This window comes from Grus americana, chromosome 20, assembly GCF_028858705.1.
Source record: "Grus americana isolate bGruAme1 chromosome 20, bGruAme1.mat, whole genome shotgun sequence".
NCBI lineage: Eukaryota > Metazoa > Chordata > Aves > Gruiformes > Gruidae > Grus > Grus americana.
The window spans coordinates 11,403,180-11,429,950 of NC_072871.1; the positions used below are offsets into that span (position 1 = coordinate 11,403,180).

Sequence of the window (26,771 nt, forward strand, 5' to 3'; positions counted from 1 at the left end):
GGGGTTTTTTCCTAGCTCCCTCCAGTTCATTTTCTTCACCCAGGTTCTCCTTCTGCCCCAGCCCAAAAAGCACCCAGCACAGCAGAGCTCTTTCCCTCAGCAGGTTGTGACACGCTCCAGCACGTACCTAACGCAAGCAAAGCTACGTCTCTCCTACTACAGGACGGTGAGCCAGCCCAGCCATCACCATTAGCTAGTCCTGACCCCCGAACCACCCCTGAGATGCCAGGCTGGATATCATTATAGCGAAGTAGAGCTCTTGCCCACATTGCCCCGGCATTATTCCCAAGTAGGATACTATGGACTTAAACACAACCTTTACAAAGGACAGCTGGATGAGTAGATCCTTTCCGTTGGGGCTCTTCAGTTTGGGGGAAGAGAATATCCCTGTTCAAGAGATTTCCTTCTGATAGCTGGGAAATCACCTCCCTTCGCCACACCTCTCTGGCTCAGAGGGCAGGGAAAGCCGTAGCAGAGCTGGGCAAGCAAAGCCGCTCACGCACAGTTCCATGGGAAGTACTGTGCTACGAAACATTACTGAATCTACGTGAAAAAGCTTTGCTGGAGTAATATACCAGCTCCTCCACGCTGGTAACGCAGCACAGCCACACCTCCCATTGAAAAGTTTCATTGGCCTGTGAGAAAGACTGGGAAAAAAAAAATCATGAAGTTAAGAAATTGGTTATTTCAGCAGTGACAGTAAGTCTAGAGACACAGTGTCCCTCCCTGGGGGTAATGAAAAACCTCAAAGACAGCGATATCATCAATAGCCATTCGAGCACCAACTCAGCATGAACTCTATTTTTACATTTAAAAAAAAAAAAGCTATACCTCATGTCTTGCAGCTGTCTTCTTTGCCAAGGCAGTCTCTAGGCAGGCACTAGAGAGGTTTGTACTGTAATTGATTTTCAGTTATTACCAAGCACGTGAGGTCGATATTAAAAAAAAAAAAAAAAAAAAAAAAAAAAAAAAAAAGGATTTGTGCTTCACCAGGAAGAAAACATCCCCTAAGAGCAGAGCCTTTGGAGCGTAATAAAACTTGTACCTTGACGCTAACTCCCGGATCATCGCTCAGCCTGCCCTGCCCCTGCACGGAGGGCAGCAGGATTCCTTTCCCCTTAGCTAAGGATCTCCGCGAGGGTTTGTACTAATGTTGCCTCTGCTGAGGACACCTCCGGTTTAATCTTCGTACTTTCTTTAAACAAATTTTGACTTGAGTTATGCTCCTCTCTTCTTTCTCCACAGATGTACAGCACCACACTGCTGCTCCTCCTCCCCTCCACACTCAAAGGAGCTGCTACACAAATACTTCCTTCAAAAGGTGTTTTTAAGGGACACTTCTTTGGACACAGGCACTTCACATTAGTACACTCTTACCACAAACATACACATAAAATCCCACCTTTTTATTATGGCATATGGTTTGGTTTTTTTTTTTTTTTTGGATGTGTAAATACCACATGGGTATGACAAAAAGGGAAAGAAATACCAATGCTGAAACAGATACAGAGTCATGCCATTATCAATACAGTTTCATACGATGGATTTTTCAAGATACAAAAGTCTGGTTTGTTTTTTTTTTCTTTTTACACTGAAATAACTTTACAGTGTTCTGTGAGCTTGCTTTATAACCAGAAGAGGAAAAAAAATTAAAATATGCTGAGAACAACTACAAGCAGGATTCATTTTAATGGTTAACAGAAGAACTGTAACTTTCCTCTAGAACAGCATCTATTAAACACACGTAACAAGAGGTAAGCAACTATACAGAAGGTAAGAGGAGATTTCACCACAGGAGTCAAGTCAGGGGCAGGAAGAGGGAAATCTGGAACTGCATGGTTTTATTTGGTCACAAAGTTTGAGCTGAGTGTTTAAAATGAAGCACCCTTAAAGATGCAGTACTCCTATTTAAAACAATACAGAAACTTCCCAAGAGACTAGAACCTACATTCTGGAAAAAAAAAAAAAATACAAAATTAGACATTTAAAAAAAAAATCTCCACACATCTCTAGGCTTGTGACTTAACTTACTGTTACAAAGTAGACTGGCAGCTCTTCCTTAAGCAGCAACAGTGCCCAGAAGTAATGCCACCATAAAGTACAGTATCTTTGGGGTGTCCAGTACAAGGCTGACACTTCTAACGCGATGTCAGAATGATCCGTTTGTTTGCCAAAAGATTAGGCAAGAAAAGGAGACACTGCATCTTTTTTTTTTTTCCACCACGTTGCCCGGTTCTAGCAAAGAGCTAAGACGTTTTCTTTGGGCCAAGACTAACAGAAACCACTTTATCAAATATTCTTCAGGTTTCCTGCCAAACTGGATTTATTATTCTCATGTGGGTTTTTAATACTTTTTTAAAAACATTTTTTCCTGACAGTCTCTGAAGTGATACTGGAACGTTTAACAGTCACTCTTCCACAGTTTAATTGTTTTGTCGTTTTCTAGTGCCGCTGATGCAATGATGTTTTCTGTTGGGTGACAAGCTGTTGAGATTACAACATCTAAGCAAAAGGAAAAGATATAAAAATATTATTTACAGCAATGAAATCTGGTTCAGAGCAGGCATTTCTGAAAGTGAATGTGTATTGCTACTGCATTTTAAAAGAGCATAGCCAAGTTACTGTTTCCTTGTAGCAGAATTACAAACGCATTATTCATAAATATTTTCCAACTAATGCTTCTCTGTGAGAGGAAATACTAGCAAAAGAGAATTGAGAGTAGTAGTTGGAAAGGACTTTCAGAATGTAAGAACTCTCTAGATTCTAGTTCTTGCTTACTTCACAGGCAAAACTCTTGGCATATTATGTCAGACACAGCTAATAAAAACCCAGCTCAGTTTTTTCTTTCCATGTAAGGTATTTTCAACATGCTATTCAATGCTGAGATACCACTTCATCTTCAGAGCCTTGCCTAAAAATGAAAACCTGCTGCTACTGCCCCAACTTACAGTCCAAATCAACGATCCTGCAAAGGAATAAGCGTGCTCGGATTTCTCAGCGCAATTCCTTCTAGTTAGCACAGGAAAGTGCTCCCTGATGGGACTGAGACTGAAGTACCCCCCAGGTGACATCTCAATACACGCTCAACTCTGCCTTCAAGAACAGGCATGCGTACAGACATTCACAAACAGCAGGACCGCGTCAGTCCTCATCCTTTCAAGAGCTGCAGCTTTGGAAGGTGTTAATAGGCAATTCAAAGTCACTAATGTTACGAGTCGCTTAAATATCATGACCAGTTCTGAACTCAAGGAAATCTGTTTTGTAAGCTGATGTCAAAGTTCTCACAGTGAAAGAATAAACACTTGAATTGCCCATAAAAAAGCCTTCATAAAAAGGAGTGAACTCCTAGGGTTCAATTAAGCTTCAGCCAGTGAAGTATTTATGGGTCTGACAGTCAAAACTAAACATCAGAGAGAAAACGCTCTAAGCTAAGCTCTCATTACAAGCTGACATGAGGGATATTCCATCAATAAACCCAAAATCCTCTTCCATACCTGTGTGTCCTTGTAATTTCTGTACAATCTCTTTCGTCTGAAGGTTCCAAATATAAACCAGGTTGTCTTCTGAACCGGACACGATCCACTGGAGAGGCAGAGAAAAACAACACAGTTATTTTAACCTTTCTCCTCATCTATATCTAACTGCTATTATTCAGTAAACATTTCACTGTCATCCTATGAAAGGGAACTTGCAATATTATACGACTGCGTGATGCGGTTCATTCTCTCAGCCCCCACTCAGCACGTATAGGCAGCAGAAAGCTTCGTTCCACCCCGCGTACGCCAGAGGAGGAAAACTAACGGAGCAAAAGGCACTAAGGTGGTTTTGCGTTAGAACTTAATCTCTGCTGATTTGTTCTGTCATCTCAACCAGAATACACCAATCTATCATCTGGTGACCGATTGCTGCGCGGCTACGGCCAACTGATGCACGAGCACCCGCTCTCCTGCTGCAGGAAAGTCCTTTGCTGCTGCTGCAGTGGTGGAGCCTGCAACCAAACAGCGTGCCCACCTAGAGACACAGACACCAGAGGTGCTCAGAGGGACTTTCCTAGGACACCCTCTTCTCCCACCGCACTATGGCGCCTGCGAACCACCACCCACCAAAGGAGGTTTCCATCCCCAAACTGTTTCTTCTACAGAGAAAAGCAGTAAAAACCGTACATCGGTAAAAAGCATCTCAAATAAACACTAACCTTTCCACCAGTTACGGAGAAATTTGCAAATATGCAGTACTTCTCATTTTTGTGTCCTGTGTACGTCTTCAGGCACTGAAAGTGAAGAGTCACAAGATGTAAGTACAGCTGGGAGACAGTTTCCTCAGTCAAGGACAAACTCTCATGGCAGAACAGACTAAACATATCTGCTTGTGTTTCCCACACAACTTATCTAGAGGATGCACAGGACATCTCTGCCCTAGAACACTAAACAATTTTGAAGAAAAAAACCAAAAAAGCCCTAAATTTGTCACAATACTACAGAGAAAGACAGCAACAGCAATTTATTGCTCACAAAGAGAAAAATGCAGAAATACAGCTTTACTTAATGTCTCAGGGCTATGCAGGAGCCCAATCACTTTTTTTTTTCCCCCCAAAGGCATCTTTAGTCCTCTCCAATAAAGGGGTACTAACAACTTTTTTTCTACGGTATTCATAAGATGTTAAGCAAGTTTAAAAAGCACATATGAAATCCAGATTTTCCTATAAGCTTAGTTAAGTCTACATAGCGAGACAGGATTGGTTTTACCTTTCCTTTACTGTAGTCCCAAAGTTTAAGAGTGCTAGAAAACAACAGAAAAACAAAGATTTTAGTTCTTGGGTTTTTTTCATCTGACAACTTTCTAGCAGCAAAAAAAGTTTCTCCATACCAGAGTTCTTAAAGTCTACATGGCTCGCTTTAGCCTGGCTTTGGACTGTAGCTTTAGTTAACTCCAAAGTATCAATTTTACTGCCATGCCATTCATATTCTCCTCCATAAAAAAAGGGTGTATTTAAATATTTCCCCACACCTGCAAGTTTCTTTATAACTAATGACCTGACAACTAGGGAAACAATGAGCAGGATAACAGACAAATTACAGTGAGAGGATAAGGTGGTTTGGCAGGCATCCCCCACCTCCCAATGCATTCAGAAGATTCATACAGATTTCATCAGATATCATCTTTCTCAGGGTGAGAAACCCACTAGAATCAGGGATGGCCCTACAAACTATCCCCTTTCCTCCAGCTGTTTGAAAATCAAATCCTGCTGAAAGTAGACCAAATTAAGACATCCTCAGCCCGTTCGCGCTTAAGCCAGTGCGGAGCAAGTGAATAAGCAGCTACCAAATACAATTTGGACGTGAAGCGAGCCACTTGTTTTAGGTGAGCACTAGGCTCTTCCACAGACTGAGCCAGCCCCGTGCACGTCCAGATACAGACCGTCCGTACTGATACCCAGGCTACCCCCAGAGCTTGCAAAACAGTCCCCTCCTCTGCCCCAGGGAGCCTAACCTGGGTTTTCCCTGCTTTTCAGTGACTCGTTGAAAGAGGCAGGCAACAGTCTGTGGTATCTTTTGTACAAAGATGCTCAGACAGGGAGGGCATCAACCTCACGACCTAGGAGAGGAACGTCTCACAAAAGCAACAGCATCATTACCATCTGTGAATGGAGACGACAAACCAGCTACTCCCTTCTTAGCTGCTGCATGGAAGTTCTCCAGGTGAATCATTCTCAACACTATCAGCCCACCTGTACTGCTTTAATGCCTTACACACAAAATTATTTATATATTGCAGCCTTTTATAGGCTGGATTTTCTGTCTCTCTATCTTACATAAGAATCATACAATTAATGCAAGGAAACGCTGAGGTTTTGAAAGGTAGAAGAAGGAACAAAGGGGTGTTGCAGTCGTTAAGCAGTGCTAAAAAGAGCCAAGTCCTGCCTGTGCCCTTAGCAAAGCAGAACACCTCGCAGGCTTTTTAAGTTGGATCGCATATATGAACTTTTGTAGTACCATTACTACGATAGCTAAACACCAGCAAAATAAAGTTTTATCTGATACTCATAAACACGTCAAAGTTGTGTTGTTTTTTGTTTTTTTTTAAATACGTACTTGTCCAAAGTTGCAGCTAGTATGTATTTGCCATTTGGGGAGAATTTCACAAAAGACACAGGAGGGTTATCATCATCTACAGTGAAAATAAAAGTGATATTAAACAGTGCACAGTTGTATTATCTCATTGACAGAGAATTTCTTTTGACAATAAATTGTTAATTGTTTCACTGAAACAAGCTTTCAGTTTTGTCATCCTTTGGTACTTCAAGAAAGAGAAGTGTAAGAAAGGTGATTGTTTTCAGTAATTTAAGAAAAGGAAATTAAGCATTTTTCTCACAGACATTTTAAATAACCCTTTGTAACCGGACTTTCCTTCCTTGCATCAATACGTATCAGAGCAAGACCATATCTCTACCTTTTAAAAATCATTATATTAGAATACATGCCATTGATTTACAGTGGCATATAAATTGTCTATATAATGTTTTATAAGAATATGAAGGACTAGGGAACACATGCCAAACAGGTGGTTTCCTTTTATTAGCCATGTTCACAAGATGCCTCATGCCTCTTGCAATAAAACCAGGCAGTTTCTGTAGTCACAGACTACCTGTTTTCATCACATCCAACAGCACAAACAACTCTGCTGTTACAGCTTTGAACTGCTGCACAGCAAGCACTACAAAGCTGAACAGTAGAAAACTTTGGAAAACTCTCATTTGACCATCTATACTACATAACACTCAAAGCTTAAAGTTCCTCCTGTTGCAATAGATAGGAGGACAATAGGATACTAACAGAATGGTAGGGAGACAGCAAGACAGAGCTTAAGCAAGCCACTGTTCTCAGCAATGATGCAGAATATCTACATCACAACTTAACAGCAAAGAACGGAGCACAAATAAGAAGTATTCCTACTTACCGATCAGTGTTTTCAAGCACTGGCCTGATGCTGTATCCCAGATTCGACTATTAAAAACAAACCAGAATCATTACTATAGGTTTATGAAGTCTTTGTTCTGATTTTAACATTACAAATACAAGCTTTTTTTAAAAAAGTCCTTTTTTAAAAAAAAAATGCAAACGGTTTGCACAGTGCCGCAGTCAAGAAATAACCGCTTACCAGAGTCCATCATAACTACTTGACACTATCAGGGATCCATCACGATTAAAATGCACCTGTAATATTATAGAAGGGGAAAAATAACTTTACTGACGTTCACAAATATCAAATTTTTAAGCCCCACTGAAAGTGCTCATCTTCCCTTACTGACACTGCAGTTCATGTGGACAGAAGCAGAAAGTCAACATTGACATACAAAGAACAGGCATGAGTTTAGATGGGTAACATGATTAAAACCAAGACTCTTCCCCCCCCCCCCCCCCCCCAGTTTGTCTGGCATAATTATAAAGAGGGAAGGATATTAACTACAGCTGTTTGTTTAAACATCAGGGACTGGAATACATGTTTCTTCAGAAGCTAAAATGAACACATGAACACACAGATACTCTGTTCAGGCAGCATTAACTGCTTAAATAACAGTAGTATTAAACCTGGGCATAGTACGTTGTAACTTCAAGGGCAAAGAATTTAACCTCATATGTAGCCACATATATGTTTTAAGGTTAATTTATTCCCTTGAACTACACCTCAAAATACTGTGATTTTAAAGAATAATTGCTACTAACATTCATTTGCAAGTGTGAAATATCTTTTACACAAGGCAGAACAATCATGTTATGACAGCGATGGTTTAGCACATCTGAGGCTCAAATGTTTCCCCGTTTCCTCAATTTCAAGAATATTAAGAGCTGAACACCTTCTGCTTTTCCCTCGTTTGAATGGATACTGCTGTATTCCAAGCTCCTTCTACCTATTAAATGAATATTTGAAACGGAGCATATTATGGAACGATCCTGCTCTGGACTTCGCTAACAGTTTGGAACAACACGAAAGCAACAGATGCACAGGCTGTTCTCTGATCCTCAAGTGACCACAGATCTGTGCCCCAGCAGCAGACTGTACTAGACTCAGGCACGGCTGGCACACCACTATTCACTGCTCCCCTCAGTAACACCCAAGACTGAAATCCGTACTGATTGTACAGAAAACACTCTTCATGGAGCAATGACCACTGGCAAATCCACCACAGCCCATCCACTACACTGTGTAAGAGCTTGATAATAAGAGTTAGAGCTCAAACCCACTTCTCTACAGAGGTAGGAGAGGAGCTCTGCTAAACAATATAAGCATGTTAGTGTGTTCATTTATTGGGAGGGACTTACAGCTGAAACTGGGTCAGAATGAGCAGGCAACGTCTTGAGGCACTTCCCTGTTTTCACATCCCATATCCTCACGCTTTCGTCAAACTGAAGATTGAAGAAATGCACAAGGTGGTTTAATGATGCACCTATGCGAGGCATGCAAGGTGTTACAGCTTGACTAGATGCACTTGCCTTCCTCCAGCTGCACTGCAGCTGCATCAGAAAGCCCAGGACACCAGCACTATGGAGGGCAAGAGTAACAGACTGGGACCACAGCACCCTGAACTCTTCCTCTCCAGGCAGGAAACCTGCACGTTGAGGGTGGGTTAAGGGCTTGGCTGTGTCCCCAAGCAAAGACAGCGGTGGCACCACACAGTTCATCTGACTACAAGCTGTCTTTGCGGAGGAAGACAGAGAACTGAAATGGTAAGGGGTTGTGACCGGTACCCCTTGCTCCCGACCCTCGGTAACGTGGCTGGCGTAACTAACGCCATTTTATAAGGCCAGCAGCCATTCTCTGTGACTGAACAGGTCATGTATTTGTTCCCTTTCCCTCATTATCAGACCCTGAAGATCCTGTGAACCAAGCAGACAAACCAAACAGATTGCTTCTTCCCCTCCCTACCGGCCTCAAGACTCCTGGGCGCCGGGCTGATTACTCCCCTCCTCGACAGCCTTGAAGGTCCCAGGCACCCAGTCAGCACGGTGGTTGTGATCACCCCGTCCCAAAACAGGGAAGCATAACAGCACACAGAGCGCTTCCTACAAAATCGAGCAGTTGCAAGTCCTAAGCGGGGAATCTGGACCAGAACTGCTGCTGGACAGTGAGACCGTAACCCCCCCAGTAGACAGGGATGCCCCCACCATCGTCTGCTTCCTCCAAGGACTGACTGGTATCCTTTTCCACGATTTTCGAGTCTAGATTATGATTGCTATATTGATACAGCAAACCATGTACTAAGATCTGACCAAATCTGCAGAGTGCCCCCAGGTGATTAGAAGTCATACTTTAAGTTAGGATCTAGGTGATCAGAAATTGTAAGTTGTATTATAAATTCTGTATTACACTACCTATAAATTGTACTACGCTGATTCTGCTGGTAGAAACCCTGGGCCATACTAATCATAAATTCTGTGCTATATTAATCATAATACCCTATTAAGAAAATAAAGCTGTAATTACAACTACAATTTAGTGCCATCATCATTCTGCCATGGATCCCCCTAAAAGAACCTGTCCATCCCGTTAGTGTCGGGTGACAAGGGTGTGCAGCACTGGCTTTGCACAAAGGAAAAAAAATAAATAATCACTTACTGATCCAGAAACGATGAGGTTTGACTGAGGGTTGAAGTTGCAGCAGAAAACATAGTTACTGTGCCCTTTCAACGTCTTTAAGCACTTACCCTGAAATAAGATTTAGCAGAGTTAAACATACAGCATCCTTCACAGCCATAAATGCATTCGGATAAGCTGTGTTAAGGTTAATCACTGTGCAGCACACAAAGAAACCATCTCTAACCCCAGATTTAGATGGGCAGAGGATCAGCTACAGCAAAACTACAGGAAAGAAAAACCCTACATTTTTAATGACTGCAGCCAAGTTGCAAACCCTTTGGGCAACTCAGGAAAAACCAAGCCGTTTAACATACCTAATCAAAATTCAACCAAATTATCCGTTTCTCACTGTCATCGCAGAAAAGGAAAGGGGACAGAAGAAAAGCCAAGTGAAGCTCTGATAAGAAGTTACAAAAAGGTTTCATCCGAGTGGCTGCTTTTAGAAATAAAGCCTGCAGTTGCACTGCCATTACAAGGCTTAAGCACTCTCAGAAGATAACCAGACTCCTCGTGGTACCTGTAAGTACCCCCTCTTTCCAAAAGCAGACAGCGTAACTCACTCATCCTCACAGCCCACTCAACCAGTGGCTCATTATAAGCAGGAAAGAGTGAGTATTACCCAAAGAGGAGAGAGCGCTTAAAACTCTTTCTCTCATCACAGCACATCAAAGCCATCTCTCAGAACACGAGTTAAGATGCCAGTGCTGGGGAGAAGGAAGGTAAATAATAGTTTCTGCCCTTACCGAGCTTACATCCCATATTTTGAGAGTTTTATCATCGGAGGCAGAGACAAGAAGGTTGGAATCTGACGACCAAGCAACATCAGAGATACCCTAAAACAAAGGAAAACAATTCTCTTCTCAGCTCCGTATGTTCACTGGCACAGGAAAATGGAAACACAGATTGCATGTTATATTCACAGCAGAACCTTGAAAGAAAATTCAGCATTGAGAGTCAGGAATTCATTGATTTGACTAGGTTAAAAGCTCCTTTGACACTTGTTCATTTTAAGCTGAGCCATATACTCCAAAAACATCAATGGCTTGTTCACATAGCTCTTACTGTGGCCACCAACACCCCTTCTTGGAATTCATAAACACTATGCTATATAAACTAATCTGAATAAGTGGCTTCTCTTCATGAGAAATGGCTTGCTCTTTATGGTCTGAGTCCCTGAAGGCTGGAGAAGAACAAGATTCTACTGGTTTTTCTTATGGTGAATCTTCATTTTTGCTTATGAAACTTCAGCATGTAAAAAACTTCAGAAAACAAAACCAAAGGGGTTTGGAGTTTGTGTTTTCTTTAGAACTTTGCAGAATGAATAAGTGTTGTGTTTATGTAGGCAAACCCACAAGAAAAATTCAATCTCCTTAAAAGGCAAGCCATTCTGCTCCATATACAAAGGAAAGATGGAACAGGACAGAGTGTTACAGTTTACAGGGATCTTCACCCAAGAATGCACTGCCTCGTGGCTGAGGTTGGTGTTCCTGAAACGGAGGGACTCAAGAAAATGGCTAGGCAGTGTGCATGCAGGTACAGCCTGCACCTCCTCCGAATTCCCAGCCTGACCTCGTATTACTTCAGCAATTGCTGTCCCAGGCTGTTGCGCAGGGCTGCATAAACAAAGAAGTACAAAACGAGACTGAAGAACAAGCCTTCTACACAAGTCAAACTAACCAAGAATGGAAACTTCTGGATGAGGAAAATAAAGCAAAATTCTTCACAAGTAAATTTGTATTCAAGTGTACAGTAATCTCCTCATACTTACCAGTTTATGACCAGATATTGTTTTTTCAAACTTGCCATCATATGCTCCCCAAATTTTAATGAGTTTGTCAGCAGCTGGAAAAGAATGTCCCAGTTAAGAGATTAACAGCACTAACAGATAGAGCTGTCTGTTCCATGTGGAAAGAAATATGTTAACTACATCTCTGCAAACAGTGGGTAGTTCTCCCTCCCCAAGCAGACCTAAATGTATAAAGTAATATGTAATTGGTAAAGAACAGCTTCATACATGCCAAGCTGCAGCAGCTGAGATTACATAAACCGCCTGGAATGCACAGTCTCCGGTCGCTTTAGTCTCTCTGATGACAACTTGGGTTTCTACTTTTGTTTTACATTGCCAGTGGTAAAAGTAGTACTGTTCCATGAGGAATGCTGAAACGCTTTTGCCCAAAAAGAACAAAAATTACACCACAAGCTGGACTGAATTAATGACTGCAAAAACCCAAACATATTATCCATGTTAACTTGCAAAACATGCCAGAGAAAGAGACTGATATTTGCCAGAGGTAGAAGTTGGAAAACCTGGGTGGGGGGAGACGACACAGTTTCATGAGGACACTGGAACATAAAAAAGATTTATGTATGGTACACTGCACTGGTCTTAAGGCTATTTGCAGTTAAGCCAAAGACCTAAGTCATTCCCATGTCTGGAAGATGCGAGTGGCCCTCACTATCATATTCAACAATGTTCTTTTTTCAATTTCCCTTTCCTTATAAATAGAGCCTCTCTGGATCACTGAGGGTTTCCATTTCCAAAGGAAAGCTGTCAAGCAATGCTGACTACCAAAAAATTTTTAGGAAACACCAAAGGTGACAGAAAGAGGACTTGATCTACCACTTAAGACAGCAAATAGTGAAACACTATTTATAACAATCTGCTGCACATTTCACTGGGGCAATCAAACGCTCTGATGTATTAACCACCACAGGTACACTGAGAGAAACACATGGCCACTTCTCCATATCACATTCTACAGTCCAGTCTAGTATTTCCCACAGCTAAGCTTCTGCCTGCAGATACTGTACACAAAGTTTAATTTAAAAGCTTAAGCTATGCCTTTAGCGATACAGAAAAGCACCAGGGTTTCCTTTGCACAGGAAAAAGAATCATGGTTTTGCACATTTGCTCAGTAAAGAAAGCTGAACAGGTGAGGGAGGACTCTCCAACTTGGCAACACGTAGAAGATCCAGTGTTCAAAGTAACAGAACTTAAAAAGCTTAAAGCAGATTATCTCAAAGACTGACAGCTTCAGTATTGTTCCTTTTAAGAAAAACCATGACACCACATCCCTCCTCCGTCTGATGGAGGTAACACTAAAGACAGGCAGTTCTCCACAGCCCACATTTGCATGTTTTAGATGAGATAAAAAGAAAGCAATACTTACAGGAGCTGGCTAGCCACTCTCCGTTAGGACTAAACTTTACTGATGAGACTGCCTTTGTATGTCCCGCTAACGTGAACTTTAGAGCATAGTTTGGTTTTACTGGCGCAGGCTGTAAGAAAAATACATATGAATGAGTTGAATAAATTCCCAATTTAGTATCTCACTCTGTAACAGACTGGGTCAGTACACAGTCATGGACTGCAGGGATATTCACCATAATAGATTCCAGCGTTTACAATGTTTTCCCCCCTCTCCAAATTCAAAAAACAAAACCAAACCAGCACCCTTGCTGCCTGCGGCCAGCAGTGCATCACAGTGACATGCACAACACCAACTCATCCTTGATATGTATTTCATCCAAGCCACTAACAGGTGAGAGTAATCCACCAGTCCATCCATAAAGTGCTTGGTAGATCAAAGTAACACTCTTGGTATTGATCTGTATAGTGTTTTTAAGTGTTTGCAGTTTTCATCCTTATCACGAATTAAATCACAAGCCAATTCATCCATACCCCATTTTTTCCCTTTTTCACCCTTTACAAAGGCTTCACGGTTAGACAATAACATCTCCTTTGAGCATCTGCAGGCTTCAAAGAATCTGAATAACGACCGCTTCCGCGCTTTGCGACTATGATCATAGATTCTCCGGTCACCTCTAGGCATCCCAAGGATACAACCAACCTGCCTTTTTAATGCCTAAAGCGACAGGAAGTATTTCATTAGCAAGAACTTCCACGAAACCAGAAACACCCTAGCACTACAGAAGAGGCTGTATTCCATCCGCTTTTCCAGAAAATCCTCAGCACATTTTCACCTCGAGACAACAGCAGAAGCAGAGAATTGGAGATCTTAATCTATATGAGACTTCCATTCTCTAATTCTGGTTTGCCTGTTGAATATGCAGGTAGCTGCCATGTGTATTTACACGGATATTGTTCGGAGCCCCACACACACCTTGCTCTGATTGGTTGAGGAGGAAGGAGTAGATTGTGTTTTGGTGGATTCTGCATCTGGCTTCTTTTCTTCTGTTGCCATGGTTCTGAAGCTGGCAAGTGAGACTTATGGTGCTTGAAGGGGAGAATGAATGTGCTGCTTCAAAAGGCAGCCCTTGCCACAGAGAGGAGAACCGCACTGAAATGAAAACCTGGAAGAAAAACAAAATATTCTCATTAGCTGTCAAAAAGATTCTAAGCGGCTAGAAGAATGAGATTACCCTAACTGCAGGTTGCCAGAAACCAGTATGAAAAACCATATTCTCTATCTGTTCAGCAACACGGCAGTATTTTAGGCCTTCAGACCTACTACTGCGCAAGACCAAGAACCCAAGCCACGGCCTTTTATCGCTTCATGGAAAGCTTTTTTCCACTCTGCTCCATTCCAAATAGAAACAAATCAGAATGGCTTTTAGGTGTGGCAAGTGTGTTCACATCATATTTCCCAAAATACTTCTAAGAAGTACTTAGCACACAGTAAATACAACTGTTTGTACAAAAGGTAGAAGGAACAGTCCAAGGCCTTTTTTTTCCCCCCCAATTTATTGAGGTACAGAATACAAGATCATGAGGAACACGAATAACACGCATTTCCAAAGCTTAAGACCCTACTGCATTCCTTTCATCTTGAATGCAAGTATTTCAGTCTCCTATTTCCCTCCTCGACAGTTTGAGCATCAAATCACACCCTCCTCGGCCTGAGACTTTCACCTGACCGAAAGCCAGCCTTGTATTTGCCTCACCAGACTTGCTTTCTGTAACAAAACCTGATCAAGCGCTGTGCCAGTATTCGGTAATCAGGGCCGATGCTGCAGAGGGAACAAATCTCCATTGCAGCTCAGCTACATTGCAGCTTAGTAACAGAATTACCTCCAGCTCGCACAGTAAAGATTTGTCTTTAAAGTACGCTCCCACCGCTGCTACTATTCTTTTTGCTGGTGGCAGCAGATTTGGGAGGAAGAGCATTTGCTCTTCCAGTGGCTACTGGCATTTTGAGCATCTCGTTCTCGGGAGGGGAAGGGAGGGCGCAGAGCAAAGCGCTACCAGTTGCCTGTCTGCTTTAATAACCCCTCTCCACAGCGTGGATAAATAATATTGTTGCAGCGTTGCAACAGTAAGGAATTAAAGTTTTCTAATGCAGATCAGATTCTTTTCATCTGGAACTAATCTGGGAACTTCGGCGAGCAGGCGTGCTGCTGCCAGCGCTCAGCTCCGCCTGCACCGCAGCATCCTCCCCGCACAAACCCGAGCGCCAGCACCCGGCTCCCACGCCCGAGGGGTTCGCACCGGGGCGACGCGGGTTCTCTGCAAACGCCCAGCAGCGGCACAGCCCCCGCCGCCGGGCACGCGGGACCGACACACCCACCGGCCCCCAGCGCCACGGCTGCCGGCTACAAACGCCCCTTCCCCGCCCGGCCTCGCCACGCTCGGTAAGGGGGGGGGGGGGGGGGGGGGAAGTTCCCCGCGGGGAGCCCGAACTTTCGGGGGGCCGCGCGGGCACCAAGCCGGCCCCACCGCTGCAGCCCCGCACGGCTGCGAAGCCACCCGCATGCACGCGCGTCTGCACCGCCCGCGGCGCGCGCCGGCCCGCGGGTCCCCGCGCGGGAGGTGAAGGCGGGAGGGTGGCGGCGCGAGGCAGGGCCGGGCCCGGCGCGCGCCCCCCGCGAGGGGGCGGGGGAGGGAAGCGGGCTCCGCGCGCTGCCTGAGGGAAGGCGGCGCCGCGCGCGGGAAACGGCGGTGCGGGAGCCCGGCGGTGAGGAGACGGGAGGGGAACCGGCCCGCCCCCGCGCCTCTCGGTGACTTACCAGGGGAAGGGGGAGGGAAGGGAGGGCCGCCTCCTCCGCGGCGAGGAGGAGTGCGGCCGCGGGAGGGGAGGGGGGGGAACGCAGCGGCGGCGGCAGCTCCGGGGCCGCCAGGCGGGGGAATGTGGGAACGACGCATGCGCGGTCCGGGCCAAAGGCTGCACAATGCCGCTCTCTCCCGGGAGCGCTACGGTACGGCCCGAGAGCCAAAAAGGAGCGCTTGCGCGCGCAGGCGGTGCCCGAAAGGGGCAGGCACCGCCTCCGCTCCGGCCTTGCTCCCGCCTTCCCCGCTTGCGCTTTGCCGGGCTGAGCGGCGGGGCGGAGGCTCTGAGCTCCCCGTCGTGCTTTGCCTCCGCCGCGGGTGAGGTTCCCTGAGCCCGGTGGCTCTGTGGGGAGCTGGCATCCAGGGCAGCGGCAGCTTGCCTGCCTGGCATGTGGTGTGGAGCGGGTCTCCTCAGGGCCCCGTCCAGCCCTGCGTGACGGTCCCCTGTAGCACAGATCACGCTAGGCACTGGCGGCCAGGTACGCGGCTACTAAACTCGTGGGGACGGCTCTGCTCCCGTGTGCTGAGGTTGTTGAGAAACCATCGGACCTGGCTGCGGGGGGGTTAGATGTTGTTGGGTTGTTGTTGTGTGCAGGCCGGCCCCGTTGGAAGCGTACACCAGTAACACAGATAAAAACCACTACGAAAAGACCAAGCTAAATCACAAGGCAGTAATTATATAATGCATGAGGCTGATGTATGAGCCATTTAATACCGTAATATTTCCCTGGGTGAAAGTATGCCCAAGGCAGTTTTCAGTGTACCGGTGTACAAGGGCCCTGACGCAGAAGTTTAACTTTGATTCATTAAGGCCAAACGGCCAACTTAAGCATGTGTTTAAGCACTTTCTAGAGAGCAGTGGTTTTTTTCTGAACTGCAACCCAACACCACACAGAACACATTACAGTCTGCTTTCGGTTAAGAGGGAAGAAAAGACCAAGACACGTGTCATTTACTGGCCCTTTAACACAGGAAGATCTTTGGGCTCCAAAAACTCTAGTGGCAGTTGAAAAAGGGAAAAAAAAACAACCAAAAAACCCTCCCTGTGGTACAGTGAAGCCAGGGCCCTTCTCCTCCAGCCTGGAAACCCACAGCAGATGTCTGGAGAATTAACCCTGCTGCGTAAACTTGGGGAGGTAAAACTCAGACAGTTATAAGAGCTGCACAGTCCCCAGAACAGTATTAGAAAACAAATCCAGTTAAGTTCCTGTTACCAATTCTTCCAGATGGTTTTGGCTTGAAGTTTTCACTCTTTTAAAAAATAAATTTGAAATAAAATGAGAAAGCACAAATCAGCAGTAGAATACTACGTATTATATATAACTTTCATGTGATAGGGATAGGCTGGTTTTGTTTCTTTCATGCTGGAAATAAAAGTTTATATTTTCCCTCTCAGTGTCTGCTTTGGAAGTTTTTGCCTGATATTTTTATATATATGTATAAAATACATACCTATCTATGTGTAAAAATCCTTATCTATACTGAATAATACCTGTCTGGAACCTGAAAACTGTAGCCTCAACTACAAAGTAATCGTAATCCTAAACAACCCTTTAGCCTCTAAGTGTCCTGGATTTTTTTTAAACAAATTTAAAGTATGATAAACTCCATTTGGCAAAGTACGCGGTCACATGCTAGACTGGGTTTTTGACAGCATGGCACTTGCAGAAAGAGACAGCTCAGCAAGCAAGGGCATTTCTCTGGGACTGCATAACGTGAGTACCTGGGGATTTGCACAGACAGCCCATTGTCTTTGGATGAAATTTAACTTGTTGGTTATGAGTCATCTGTGAGGGTCTTTCTTGCTCCTCTCGCCATGCTGCCACAGCTGGGATCAGCAGGATGTGATATCTGTCCAAATTCCCTCTCTGGAAAAGAGTGGGGCTTGGCAGGCTTCTCCCTCACAAAATCTATCATCTAATTTGGTTCAAAATAGCCTCAACTTGGTGATCTGCCAAGTACACTGGAAAAGACACCTGTCTGAGGTTTTTTTGGGGGGAGAGCAGCTTCATATAATGATAAAAGGGAAAGAAAAGTCCGTGTGTGGCTCAGATTATATGGAAGTGACTGCTCGCAGTGCTGCTGGGATCCCTTTGGATGGCTTTAAGGGTGTCAGGAGCAGAGCTGAGGCCGTGGCTCCTGCTATGACTAACGTATACAATTTTGTCACAGGTTCCACCGAGACCAGAACTAATCCAGTCCTGCAGATTTGATCCAAAGGACATTCATGCTTGTGGAAAAGCTCCTGGTAACTTCAGGACATGATGGATCTGCTGCATGTTAGACCTGACTGCTACAAACAAGCTCATACTTACATTTGCAATGGTGAGTAATAAGGCACTAAGCTTACAAGCTGTGTAAGCCCATGTTTATGTTTTGGCACAATTAGCAATCTCAGTTAGGACTTTTATTTGCTTGGGCCTCTCAGCAGACAGGAAGCGCAGAACAGACTTACTATGTGTTACACGCTCCTCAAGAAACGGAGGAAGAACTCATGAGAGACCTGCTGCATCTTTTAGGCTTTTAAAGAGCAGCTGATCTCTGACATATCGCTGTTTCTGTGTGGTTGCTAATATGCGGCTCTGTTTTTTTCTAAATCCCAGATACATTGCATTCATATGTTTCTTCTGGGATTTAAAAACAAACACTGAACCTTTTCCAGGCTGGTATTTCTACCTCCCCCACTACAGTATGAACCTTGCCTGCATCGCTGCCAACATTTGTTCATATAAAACTAGGAAATCTTACCCCGGTGGAGAGCAGGTAGGATTTGATTCATTCTGCCCTGGGAGGGATGTGTACAAACACTTAGCCTGGGCACAAGGGGCCTATGGAAGTTGAAAAGCTTCTTTCAAAGTTAGATCACTGAACACTGCATGCCAAGAGCTCCATGTTAGTAAAAAACTGTTAAGAAACAGTCCATGTTTTTGAAGAGAAGGTAGGACTTTATGCAGGATTGGAGTCCAGCAATGTGCTATAGTGTATCATTCAAAGCAGGTTCCCCCAAGTGCAAGTCACAGCCAAGTTAATGCATAAAGGCTGCTGATTTGAGAGCCCCAGACTGAATCACACACGCTCTGACTGCCAGACGTGATGACAGCCTGCCTCTCCCAGCCACTTCAACTGGAGCAGCAGGTTCTCAGCACTTCTGTGAATCAGGAGCTTCGTTCTTGGCTGGTGCAAATGGTTGTAACTCCAGTGAACGGACAGTTCAATATGATTAACTCATGCCCCTGACACAGTTTTAGTGAAATCTGAATATATCTATTACTCATTGTAATTTAGAAATCAAGATGTTTGAAAGTGTTAGTATTTGGTTAGAGCATCTCTTTACATTCTCTCCAGTCTTTGTAAGAGGGCAGGAGGAAAAGTAAGAAAACACACAGGAATCCATTAGGGCTTTAGCCAGCTGAAATCTAGCATGTTCTAGCATCTGTTAGTTTAAACTGCCCACTCAGTAGCACACACTATTCACAAGCTTGCTTACCTGTGCAAAGCACTGTGTTAACAGCAGGTGCTAGGTCTCTACATCACACTGAATATATAACAAAACCATTTAGATACAGCTGATTTCCAAAGAAACATATTTACTGTGGCCAAAGATACGTAGCCACATTGGCTGGGCAGTTTCTCTTCACTTCTCAAATTCTGTGGTCCTGTCCCTTTCTCCCACAATAGTTTAGGCCTTTGCTCTGCTTCTTTCCGTATATATAAATCTTAGCCGACTGTATCCCAGCCTCCATCTCCTCCAAGTAATGCTTCTTGCTACATCCTGACAAAAGACACCAAGGTCAGACAGAATATCTTGTGGGCTCTCTGTGCCCTTCCTCTCCGTTGCAGGGGAAGCCATTCATCTCTTTCTCTGGCTTGAGAACTGCCAATCTGGAAGGCCATTATTTAAATCCACTCTGGACCCTCCATTGGATATCGCCTGTCTCCAGACCAGCATTTAGATTGTAATCAAAATGTATATTTGCAGATGAACACTTACAAGATCCTTTGGGTCTTGGATAGCTCAATTCTTTCCTGCCTTCCCATCAAAGTGCTGTGCCTTTTGGGGCTTGTAGACAGCCTGGCTCCTGGGCTCCCTGTTTGGGGGCTCTGCTCCCCCTTTTCCAGATGAAGAGTGAACACTGAAGAGATAAAGGTCTTATAGGCACTGAGGAGCCAGCACGGCCTCACCAACTGGTGTGTTCAGGCTCTCAGAACTACAAAGTATGAGTCAGAAGAGTTGAGTCCCAGGTCTGGCTCTGGCCATGATTTTCTGCATCATCATATTCTCTCTCAGCTTCCTCAGCTGAAAAACAGGGCTCATGATATTTCCTTACCTACAAAAGCTGTTAGGAGGATTATTGCATTGTTGTGAATTCCACAGATGAAAGATACTGCAGAAGACCAAACTGCAATTATTGTTTCAAACCTCTGCCCTAGTCCTGTCATCCTTAACTTACTGAATAACGCTTACTCAATCGAGGAAATCCTGCCACTACAGTGAAGAAAATCATTGGTAAAGATGACTCTCTGTTGCAATAAGAGCATTTATCCCCTTGTGTTCAACACCCTTCTCTCTGCCACTGGGATGATCTGAGTCATATAATCCCAGACATTTACTACACGCTTTTAAGCAATCTTCTATTTGGGCACTATTATTTCTTTATCCCAAACATGACTGTTACTGAATAAATGCTCTTTTTGTAATGTATAATGTATAATGAAACCCACTCTAGAGATAGCAGCTGCTGGTAATAGGCTCTGCTGTGAGTCCGCTGATAATGTGAGGTCTCTTGGAGCCCATGGTGGCCGATGGTTGACAAAATGGTCAGAATGGCCAAATTTGCCTGCCTTGAGGCATGTGGAGTTTGCATCAGTCTCTCATGTGCATGTAAACGTACAGCGTTCCTGCAGACGTGCCCAGAGATGGAGGGGAGAATCCATTGCCGATGCGGTATTCATACCCCTTCAGCAGCCTTCTCCACTTGTAATCCTTTGGTAATTCCCAAGTACAAATACTAACAAAGGGCTTCCTCCCTTGCAGCAGGAAACTGGTTTTGTTGGTGAAACCGGCACTGAATGGTGAGGTAAAGAATCAGAAGCTTACAGTTAGTTCCTATAGCAAAGGTCAGAAAACTTGGTGCTTGAGGTTAGTGTTCCCAGCAGTCCCTTATTACTATTAAATACCGTTGGGTGCAGTTATGCAAAGCACCAAGTTTGGCCAGTCCTGACAAAACTCATTGGTCCCACAGAGACAAGTATCTCCCTTTTCTGCTTCCATCCACCCTTGTTTTCAAAAGACTCAAGCCCTACCCTAGATACCAAGAGTAGAGAAGCAAAAAGTGTCAGTGTTTAGCAGCCTTGAAAACCACTCTGGTTTTGCACAATAAGTTTTTTTTCTTGTCAAAGCCTATGCACAAAGCTTCCTGGAAGGGTGTACACACCACTGTGCATTAAGGGTCAAAAGCAGTGCAATTGCAAGGAATAAATACACTGCAGGTGTTAGTTAACAAGGTGCTAATTGGGTAACTGGAGGTGCAACATAAGAGACCACAGAGGCTAATCAAAAGGCTTTGGGTGAATCTAGGATGCTCCTCTGAGCTTGAGGGGAGAGGAGGAGGAGGAAGAAGTAGTAGTAGTAGTAGTAGTAAAAAGCTACTGTTATAGTTTTGCATTTTATGGAAAAGCTGGAGATAAGGTATTACAGAACAGGCAGACTCTTTGTATGAAACTAATATGACAAAATCAGTTCAGAAATTCATTTAAAGATTACAACTTTCTTTTCCTCAGTTTAAATGCTTTTATTTTGAGCAAGGTACCTTGTGCTTGAATCATTCTGATTTGATTTCACTGTACCTCCTATGGGGCTTATTCAAATGGAGTCAGCCTGTGCCTGGTTGGCTGAACCATTATCTAAACTCACTGCCTTACGTAAAGAAGGCTTTAAGGATCCCTAGAATGTATTTACTTTCCTATTCCCTTGGAGGATGCAGCTGTGTTCTTCAAGTGCAAGTTTACAGACCTACAGGTAGGTGTGTGAGTGACTGGTATGTTCCAGGTTGAAAGCTGATAGTGGTGACATCTCTGGGGACAGTTTCCTGTGTGAATTGTTTGGCCTGCTCAGCCTGATGTATAATGAACATAACAATTTGGGATGAAACTGTCTTACACCCACCCTGGGTGAGATAAAGAAGTATAAGGTGTAGTTGGAGACTGCTTTTGGGCTGCAGTTTTTTTGCACCCTCCATCACCAAGCTGATCTTGAAAGTGGGTTTGCAGTGAGGATCAAACTACAATTTTCAACTTGTGCATATTCACTGTGAGGTGCCTCTGCCCTGCCAGCTTGAAGGGTTTCATGCTCTTGCAGGGACCCTCTTAGCTTCCCTTGTCTCTGCCCTTCTGTCGGCACTCAGCCCTCCTGTTGCGCTCTCTGCGTGTTGCCGAACACTTTGCATTATGGGACCCCCTGTTCAGTTGCTTATAACTCTGCCAAGTCTTACATTTCAGCCAACACGCTTTTTTGTTGCAGGAGTTTGTCTCAAACTGAAATATAAATACATTTAAAAATCAAACTTTCAGATTATGGTTCAGCTGAAAATGAGCCTTTAGAGTGACAGGCGTACATTTTCCCAAGTGTTCATAATGAATACTCAGCTGATTACTCCCTGCCCGCTCCCTTGGAAAACTGCAGCCTGCCAACTTTTCCCAGCCCCCATGCCTAGAGCAGCAGTGGTTTTCATTTAGGGGCTCTTTGGTCATGCTCATGATTTGGTGTCTCTGTATGTTATGGCATTCATAAATTTATACCCTGCTTATCCACATGGATCAGATGTACTGGAGCAAGACAGTGCATTCAAAAGAACTGACCTGGTACTCTTCAGCTCTCAAATGCTTTGATATGCATGTACTCCTAATTTTAGAATTGCCTTGAAAATGGGAATGCAGCAGAATGGTGATGAATAAAAGTGTCCTGCACTCAAAATTTATTTCTTCCCTATACCCCCGATATCCAGTATCCAGGACACTTCTGGGCAGGGCAGAGTTCAGGTGGTGTTTCAAAGGGATTTCCTCGCTCAGTCTGGCGACGCGGAACATATAATGACCAGACATGGGGCAGGTTTAGTGAACACCAGCTTGTGAAGTGTGGCTCTTTCTGTTAAGAAGACCCAGAATGCACCTTTTTCTTGCTGCTTGCGTGCTCTGTGTTCCTGTAGAGGCCATGCACTCTGGGTGCAGAGGGCACTGAAGTGGCTTTTGGGTACCTGGTGGTCAAGTCAAAAAGGTGAACTTGCAGAAGGGAAGCCCAAGTCACACACAGAACAAGTGTGGGGTTTGGCTGTTGATGCAGATACAACTTCAAATGGTGTCTTACAAATTATGTACATCCAGGAGTGGTAAGGCTGTGAGTGAGTTTCTGTTTCCTGAATTCACACAAGCCTTGAGTGCAAAAAAGCACTTTTTCTTGGGTTCAGTTAAGGCACGTGCACAACTTCAGTTTCATCCACCAGCCTGGCTAAGTGGAATTTTCCTAAGCATCTGTCCTCTTGCCTGTACAAAACCCAATCTTGCCGATTATATCAGACCACCTGAGAAATTTCAGTCCTGTTGGTCACATTTTTCAAAAGTTAATCTTCTGGAAATAAGGTCTTTCAGTGAAACTGCCTTCACCTTATGGTTACAATAAACTGACTTATTAATTGGCATCACCGCATGGCTGTCTGTGTAACAGGCAGCGTGGCAGCCTCTGCTGGCATATGTGTCTGCAGAGAAATCCCATAACTTCTTATTTTATGTTGGTGTTCAAATGTTTCCCCTGGACTCATTTGTTTTCCAACAGTTCTATTTTTTTCCCCTTTCTTTTTGTGCTACAGCAATTGAATCATATTTGGGGTTATAACAGCATCTTTTTTTTTTTTAATTTCTGTTTGCATTTGTAGATTTGCTTCAGGATATAGGCTGTGTTGGTCTGTTGTGTTTGTAACAGTGGTGATGTTTGCTTTTATGGTGGGTGTGTTTGTAAAATTCCTATTCTGTTTTTATTGTATACATTAGATTGTTTTTGTTGTTTTCAGCAGTTGACAAGATTATGAAATGCCCTAACCAGTGCAAACTACATCAGGTTGTCGGTTTTCTTGATGGATTTTCTTTTTGCCACTTACTACTACAGCTCGCATTGGCGGCGTCCTATTTTTATTGCTGCTCGTATTAGTTGCGTAATAAATGTGAGAGCGCATTACCCAATGCAAACCACGATTTAAAAAAAGGGGAAAAAGAGCAAGCCAGCTCCCGCAGTTCTGATTTAAAACTCGGTCTCCCGCAGCACGCGTGACCCTGCGTGGGTTTCAGCCGCGAAGCCGAAGGGGACGCGCACCTTTCCAGTTGCACTTTTAAGGGCTCTTGTTATACCTTCAGAGCCCGAGAGGCGCGACGGCGGGCGGAGGGGGGAAGCCGGGATTTTCCCCGGCAATGTCTACCCGGGGGGGACCGGCCAGCCGCCACCTCCCCGCGGGTTTTTATCGCGGTCCCCCCTCCCGAAACCACGCGAGGCGTTTTCCCCGCCGGGGGGAGCGTGCTTACCCGCCCCCGCCGCCCCTGACCGGGGCATCACCCCTGCTGTTTCTCTCCCCTGCCCGCCGCTCCGGGGAGGGAGCGGGGGACGGAGGGGGGGGGAACCTGCCGGCTTCTGGGACTTGTAGTCCGGGGGCCGGCGGCCGCCTCTCCCCCGGCCCGGCCCGGGACTACCGTCCCCACATGGCCTTGCGCCCCGGCGCATGAGCTCTTGGGCGCTTTAGCGCATCTATTATACTGCCTTGCCGAGGATAAAAAGAAGAGCAACTGGAGGGACTATAAGGCAAACGTTGCTGGAGCTGCCGGGGCAAAGTAATCTATTTAATCTTTCCCTTTATTTGTTAGATGCTTGGGTGTGCATTTCTAGCACTGGGCCATGGTTTCTGGAGGGAGGGGGGTCGGGGAAGAAGGGGGAGGAAGGCAAAACCCACTTGGGAAAGGCCAGTGCTGATTTTTTCTTTTTTCTTTTTTTTTTTTCCCCTCTTCTCTTCTTCTGCTCCTTCTTCTTGCGAGAGCCCCGCGCCGCTCCCCGCGGCCCCGCAGCCTTTGTGCGCCGCGACAATGCAACAAAGCGCGGCGGGGCTGGCTGCAGCCTGGCCATTGATTTCCTCCCGGCCCCGCCGCTCCTGCCCACCCTTTTCTTCTTCTTCTGCCGCTTCTTCTCCATCTTCTGCTTCCCCCTCCCCTTCTCGCCGAGCGCCCGAAGACGCCCCGGACGGGCGCAGCCCCGGCCCCGCGGAGCCCCGCGCCCCCACGCAGGAGGGGCTTTCTTTCTTTCCTTTTTTTTTTTTTTTTTGTTTTCTTCCCCCTCTCTCGCTCGCTTTCCCTCGCTCGCTCTCTCTGCCCGCCATCTTTTGAAAGGGAAAATTAGGGGCGAGGAAAAGGAGGACTGCAGGCGCCCTTAAAAACAAGGAAAAAAAAAAAAAAGAAGGGGGAAGCGCAAAAAAAAAAGGGGAAAAAAAAAAAAGCGGGGGGGGCGGAGGGGGGTTAGGCAGCAGCAAGCCCCCGCTCCCGGCGGTGCGCGGCTCCGGCGACAGCGAGCGGCCGCGCTCGGGGCGCGGAGCGGGGCTCGGCGGCGGCCCCGCGCCCTGGGCGAGCGCCGGGCTGCTCCCAGCCATTTCCCTGTGTCCCCGCCGCCGCCTGGTTCGCTGGCTTGGGAGCTGGAAAAAGGTCTGAGCAGGCTGTATATGATGCGCTGAAAAGTGCGCGTTTTGTGTGTTGTCCGCGTCCGCATGCGTGTATTTGTGTTCATATGTATATATACAGCTTCTTTGCTTGGGTAAATACCTGTTTGCCGAACTTTCGCAAATAAATGGAAAGTAAGGGTTCGTTGCCTAAACTAGATATGCTTTATAGCTGTAAAAAGAAACGCAGATTACAGATTTATATATAGAAGTGTCACGCTATAAATAATGCTACTGATAATAAAATGTAAAGCTTCAAAACTCAGCCGTACTTTTCCTCCGTTTATACTACTTGTTTGCTTTTTGCACCTCCCTGGGCGCTGGGGATAGAGCATTATTTCTAGCCTGCTTGGTTTCACTTTCAAACAAAGCTGTAGTGTTCAGGTCTCAGATCTGTGCGTGTCTTTAAGCTACATGGTTCAGCCATGGAGGGTATTAATAGGGAATGTGTTTCCTACCAAAATTGCTTTTGACAACGTGGGGCATGCATTCTGTAAGGTTCGTGCTAAATGTTCTGTGGCAATTCTGTGGTGTGGATATAACTTTCTGTTGATGTCTTCAGGAATCAAAAGTTACTAAAATAAACTTTATTCATAAGCAAATATGATGGCTTCACTAGTACTTCAAACGTTTATATATTTATTTTTTTAACATCTTAAGTTCCCTGACGTTAGTAAATAGTCGGTTAGGGGATAACACAGTGAGCAAAGCACACCTGTTGTTGTTTGCTGGGAATAGAGAAGTGGTTTTTTAATATGCTTGTTAGAATTTTTAATGCGTTCGGTATGTGTGAGTGTGCTGAAGGGGTGTCTCTAAATTAAACTGGAAATTTAGGTTTAAAACTGAAACTCTTTGTCTTTAATTCACACCGGGATAAGTTAAGGTATTAGAGGACTTGGTGACTACCATATGTGCTGTGGTATATGGGTGAGAAGTGCAGAGTAAATACGCATCAATCAAAACAAACAAGAAATCCCCCAAAGCAGTCTGGCTGCTTTACAAGCAAAAAACCCCCAATCTGTATTGCTTACAACTACCCAACTGCTTGAGTGTACTGTACATGCAAAGCTCTGCCTCCTAGTCTGCAGATCGCAGCACTAGCAGGCTGCCGTGTGTCTTATTTTGTTAGCACAGAAGTTTAGGGAGTTTGTAATAATACACTGGGAGGCTCCTGCTGAAACAGAGCCTTCCTTTTTGGAAAGAGTAAATGCTAAGATTGTGTATTTCTTCCTCTTTAGTCCACACTGGTTAAAAATATTCACTCATGCATGTATTTAATGCTTTGAGACAATGCTTAATAAAAGGGTTGGGCAGAGGGTAACAGTCTTATTCAATGTTCAGCATAAGCTTGATTGCAATATTGTCTTCTGTACTCACTGCCTATA

General features: G+C 44.8%; 2 protein-coding genes across 10 annotated transcripts in view; one reads left to right on the forward strand and one right to left on the reverse strand.

Annotated features, from left to right (window-relative positions):
- Positions 1-1,661: 1,661 nt before the first annotated feature.
- On the reverse strand, positions 1,662-15,739 carry WDR5 (WD repeat domain 5). 2 transcript variants are annotated; one of them, XM_054848525.1, is made up of 14 exons: positions 15,604-15,739; positions 13,761-13,950; positions 12,807-12,915; positions 11,405-11,478; positions 10,380-10,469; positions 9,616-9,705; positions 8,322-8,405; positions 7,159-7,214; positions 6,958-7,004; positions 6,093-6,168; positions 4,746-4,779; positions 4,196-4,270; positions 3,495-3,582; positions 1,662-2,502 (listed from the first exon to the last, which is right to left on the reverse strand). In XM_054848525.1, exons 2-14 carry the CDS (start codon positions 13,839-13,841, stop codon positions 2,402-2,404), a joined length of 1,005 nt encoding a protein of 334 aa, XP_054704500.1. In that variant the 5' UTR covers positions 13,842-13,950; positions 15,604-15,739; the 3' UTR covers positions 1,662-2,401. The 2 variants fall into 2 exon arrangements, with proteins under 2 accessions (XP_054704500.1, XP_054704499.1); XM_054848524.1 differs by lacking the exon at positions 15,604-15,739 and adding an exon at positions 15,086-15,315.
- BRD3 (bromodomain containing 3) overlaps positions 15,560-26,771 on the forward strand; it is a 50,543-nt gene continuing 39,331 nt past the window's right edge. For 4 of the 8 annotated variants that reach the window (XR_008580001.1, XR_008580000.1, XR_008580002.1 and 1 more), the window contains exon 1: positions 24,411-24,514. The gene's annotated coding sequence lies outside the window, so the exon portion shown is untranslated. Of the gene's footprint in view, positions 15,595-17,815; positions 17,969-24,410; positions 24,515-25,243; positions 25,373-26,771 lie in introns of those variants that run through there. The other 4 variants (XM_054848520.1, XM_054848522.1, XM_054848523.1 and 1 more) reach the window with 3 other exon arrangements.

Excerpts from the sequence above, each read along its gene's own strand:
- WDR5 (XM_054848525.1), bottom strand. The coding sequence starts at position 13,841 with ATGGCAACAGAAGAAAAGAAGCCAGATGCAGAATCCACCAAAACACAA. Across the intron at positions 7,005-7,158 it reads AGTAGTTATGATGGACTCTG|TCGAATCTGGGATACAGCAT; the intron begins GTAAGCGGTTAT and ends TGTTTTTAATAG. Across the intron at positions 4,271-4,745 it reads GGGACTACAGTAAAGGAAAG|TGCCTGAAGACGTACACAGG; the intron begins GTAAAACCAATC and ends CTTCACTTTCAG.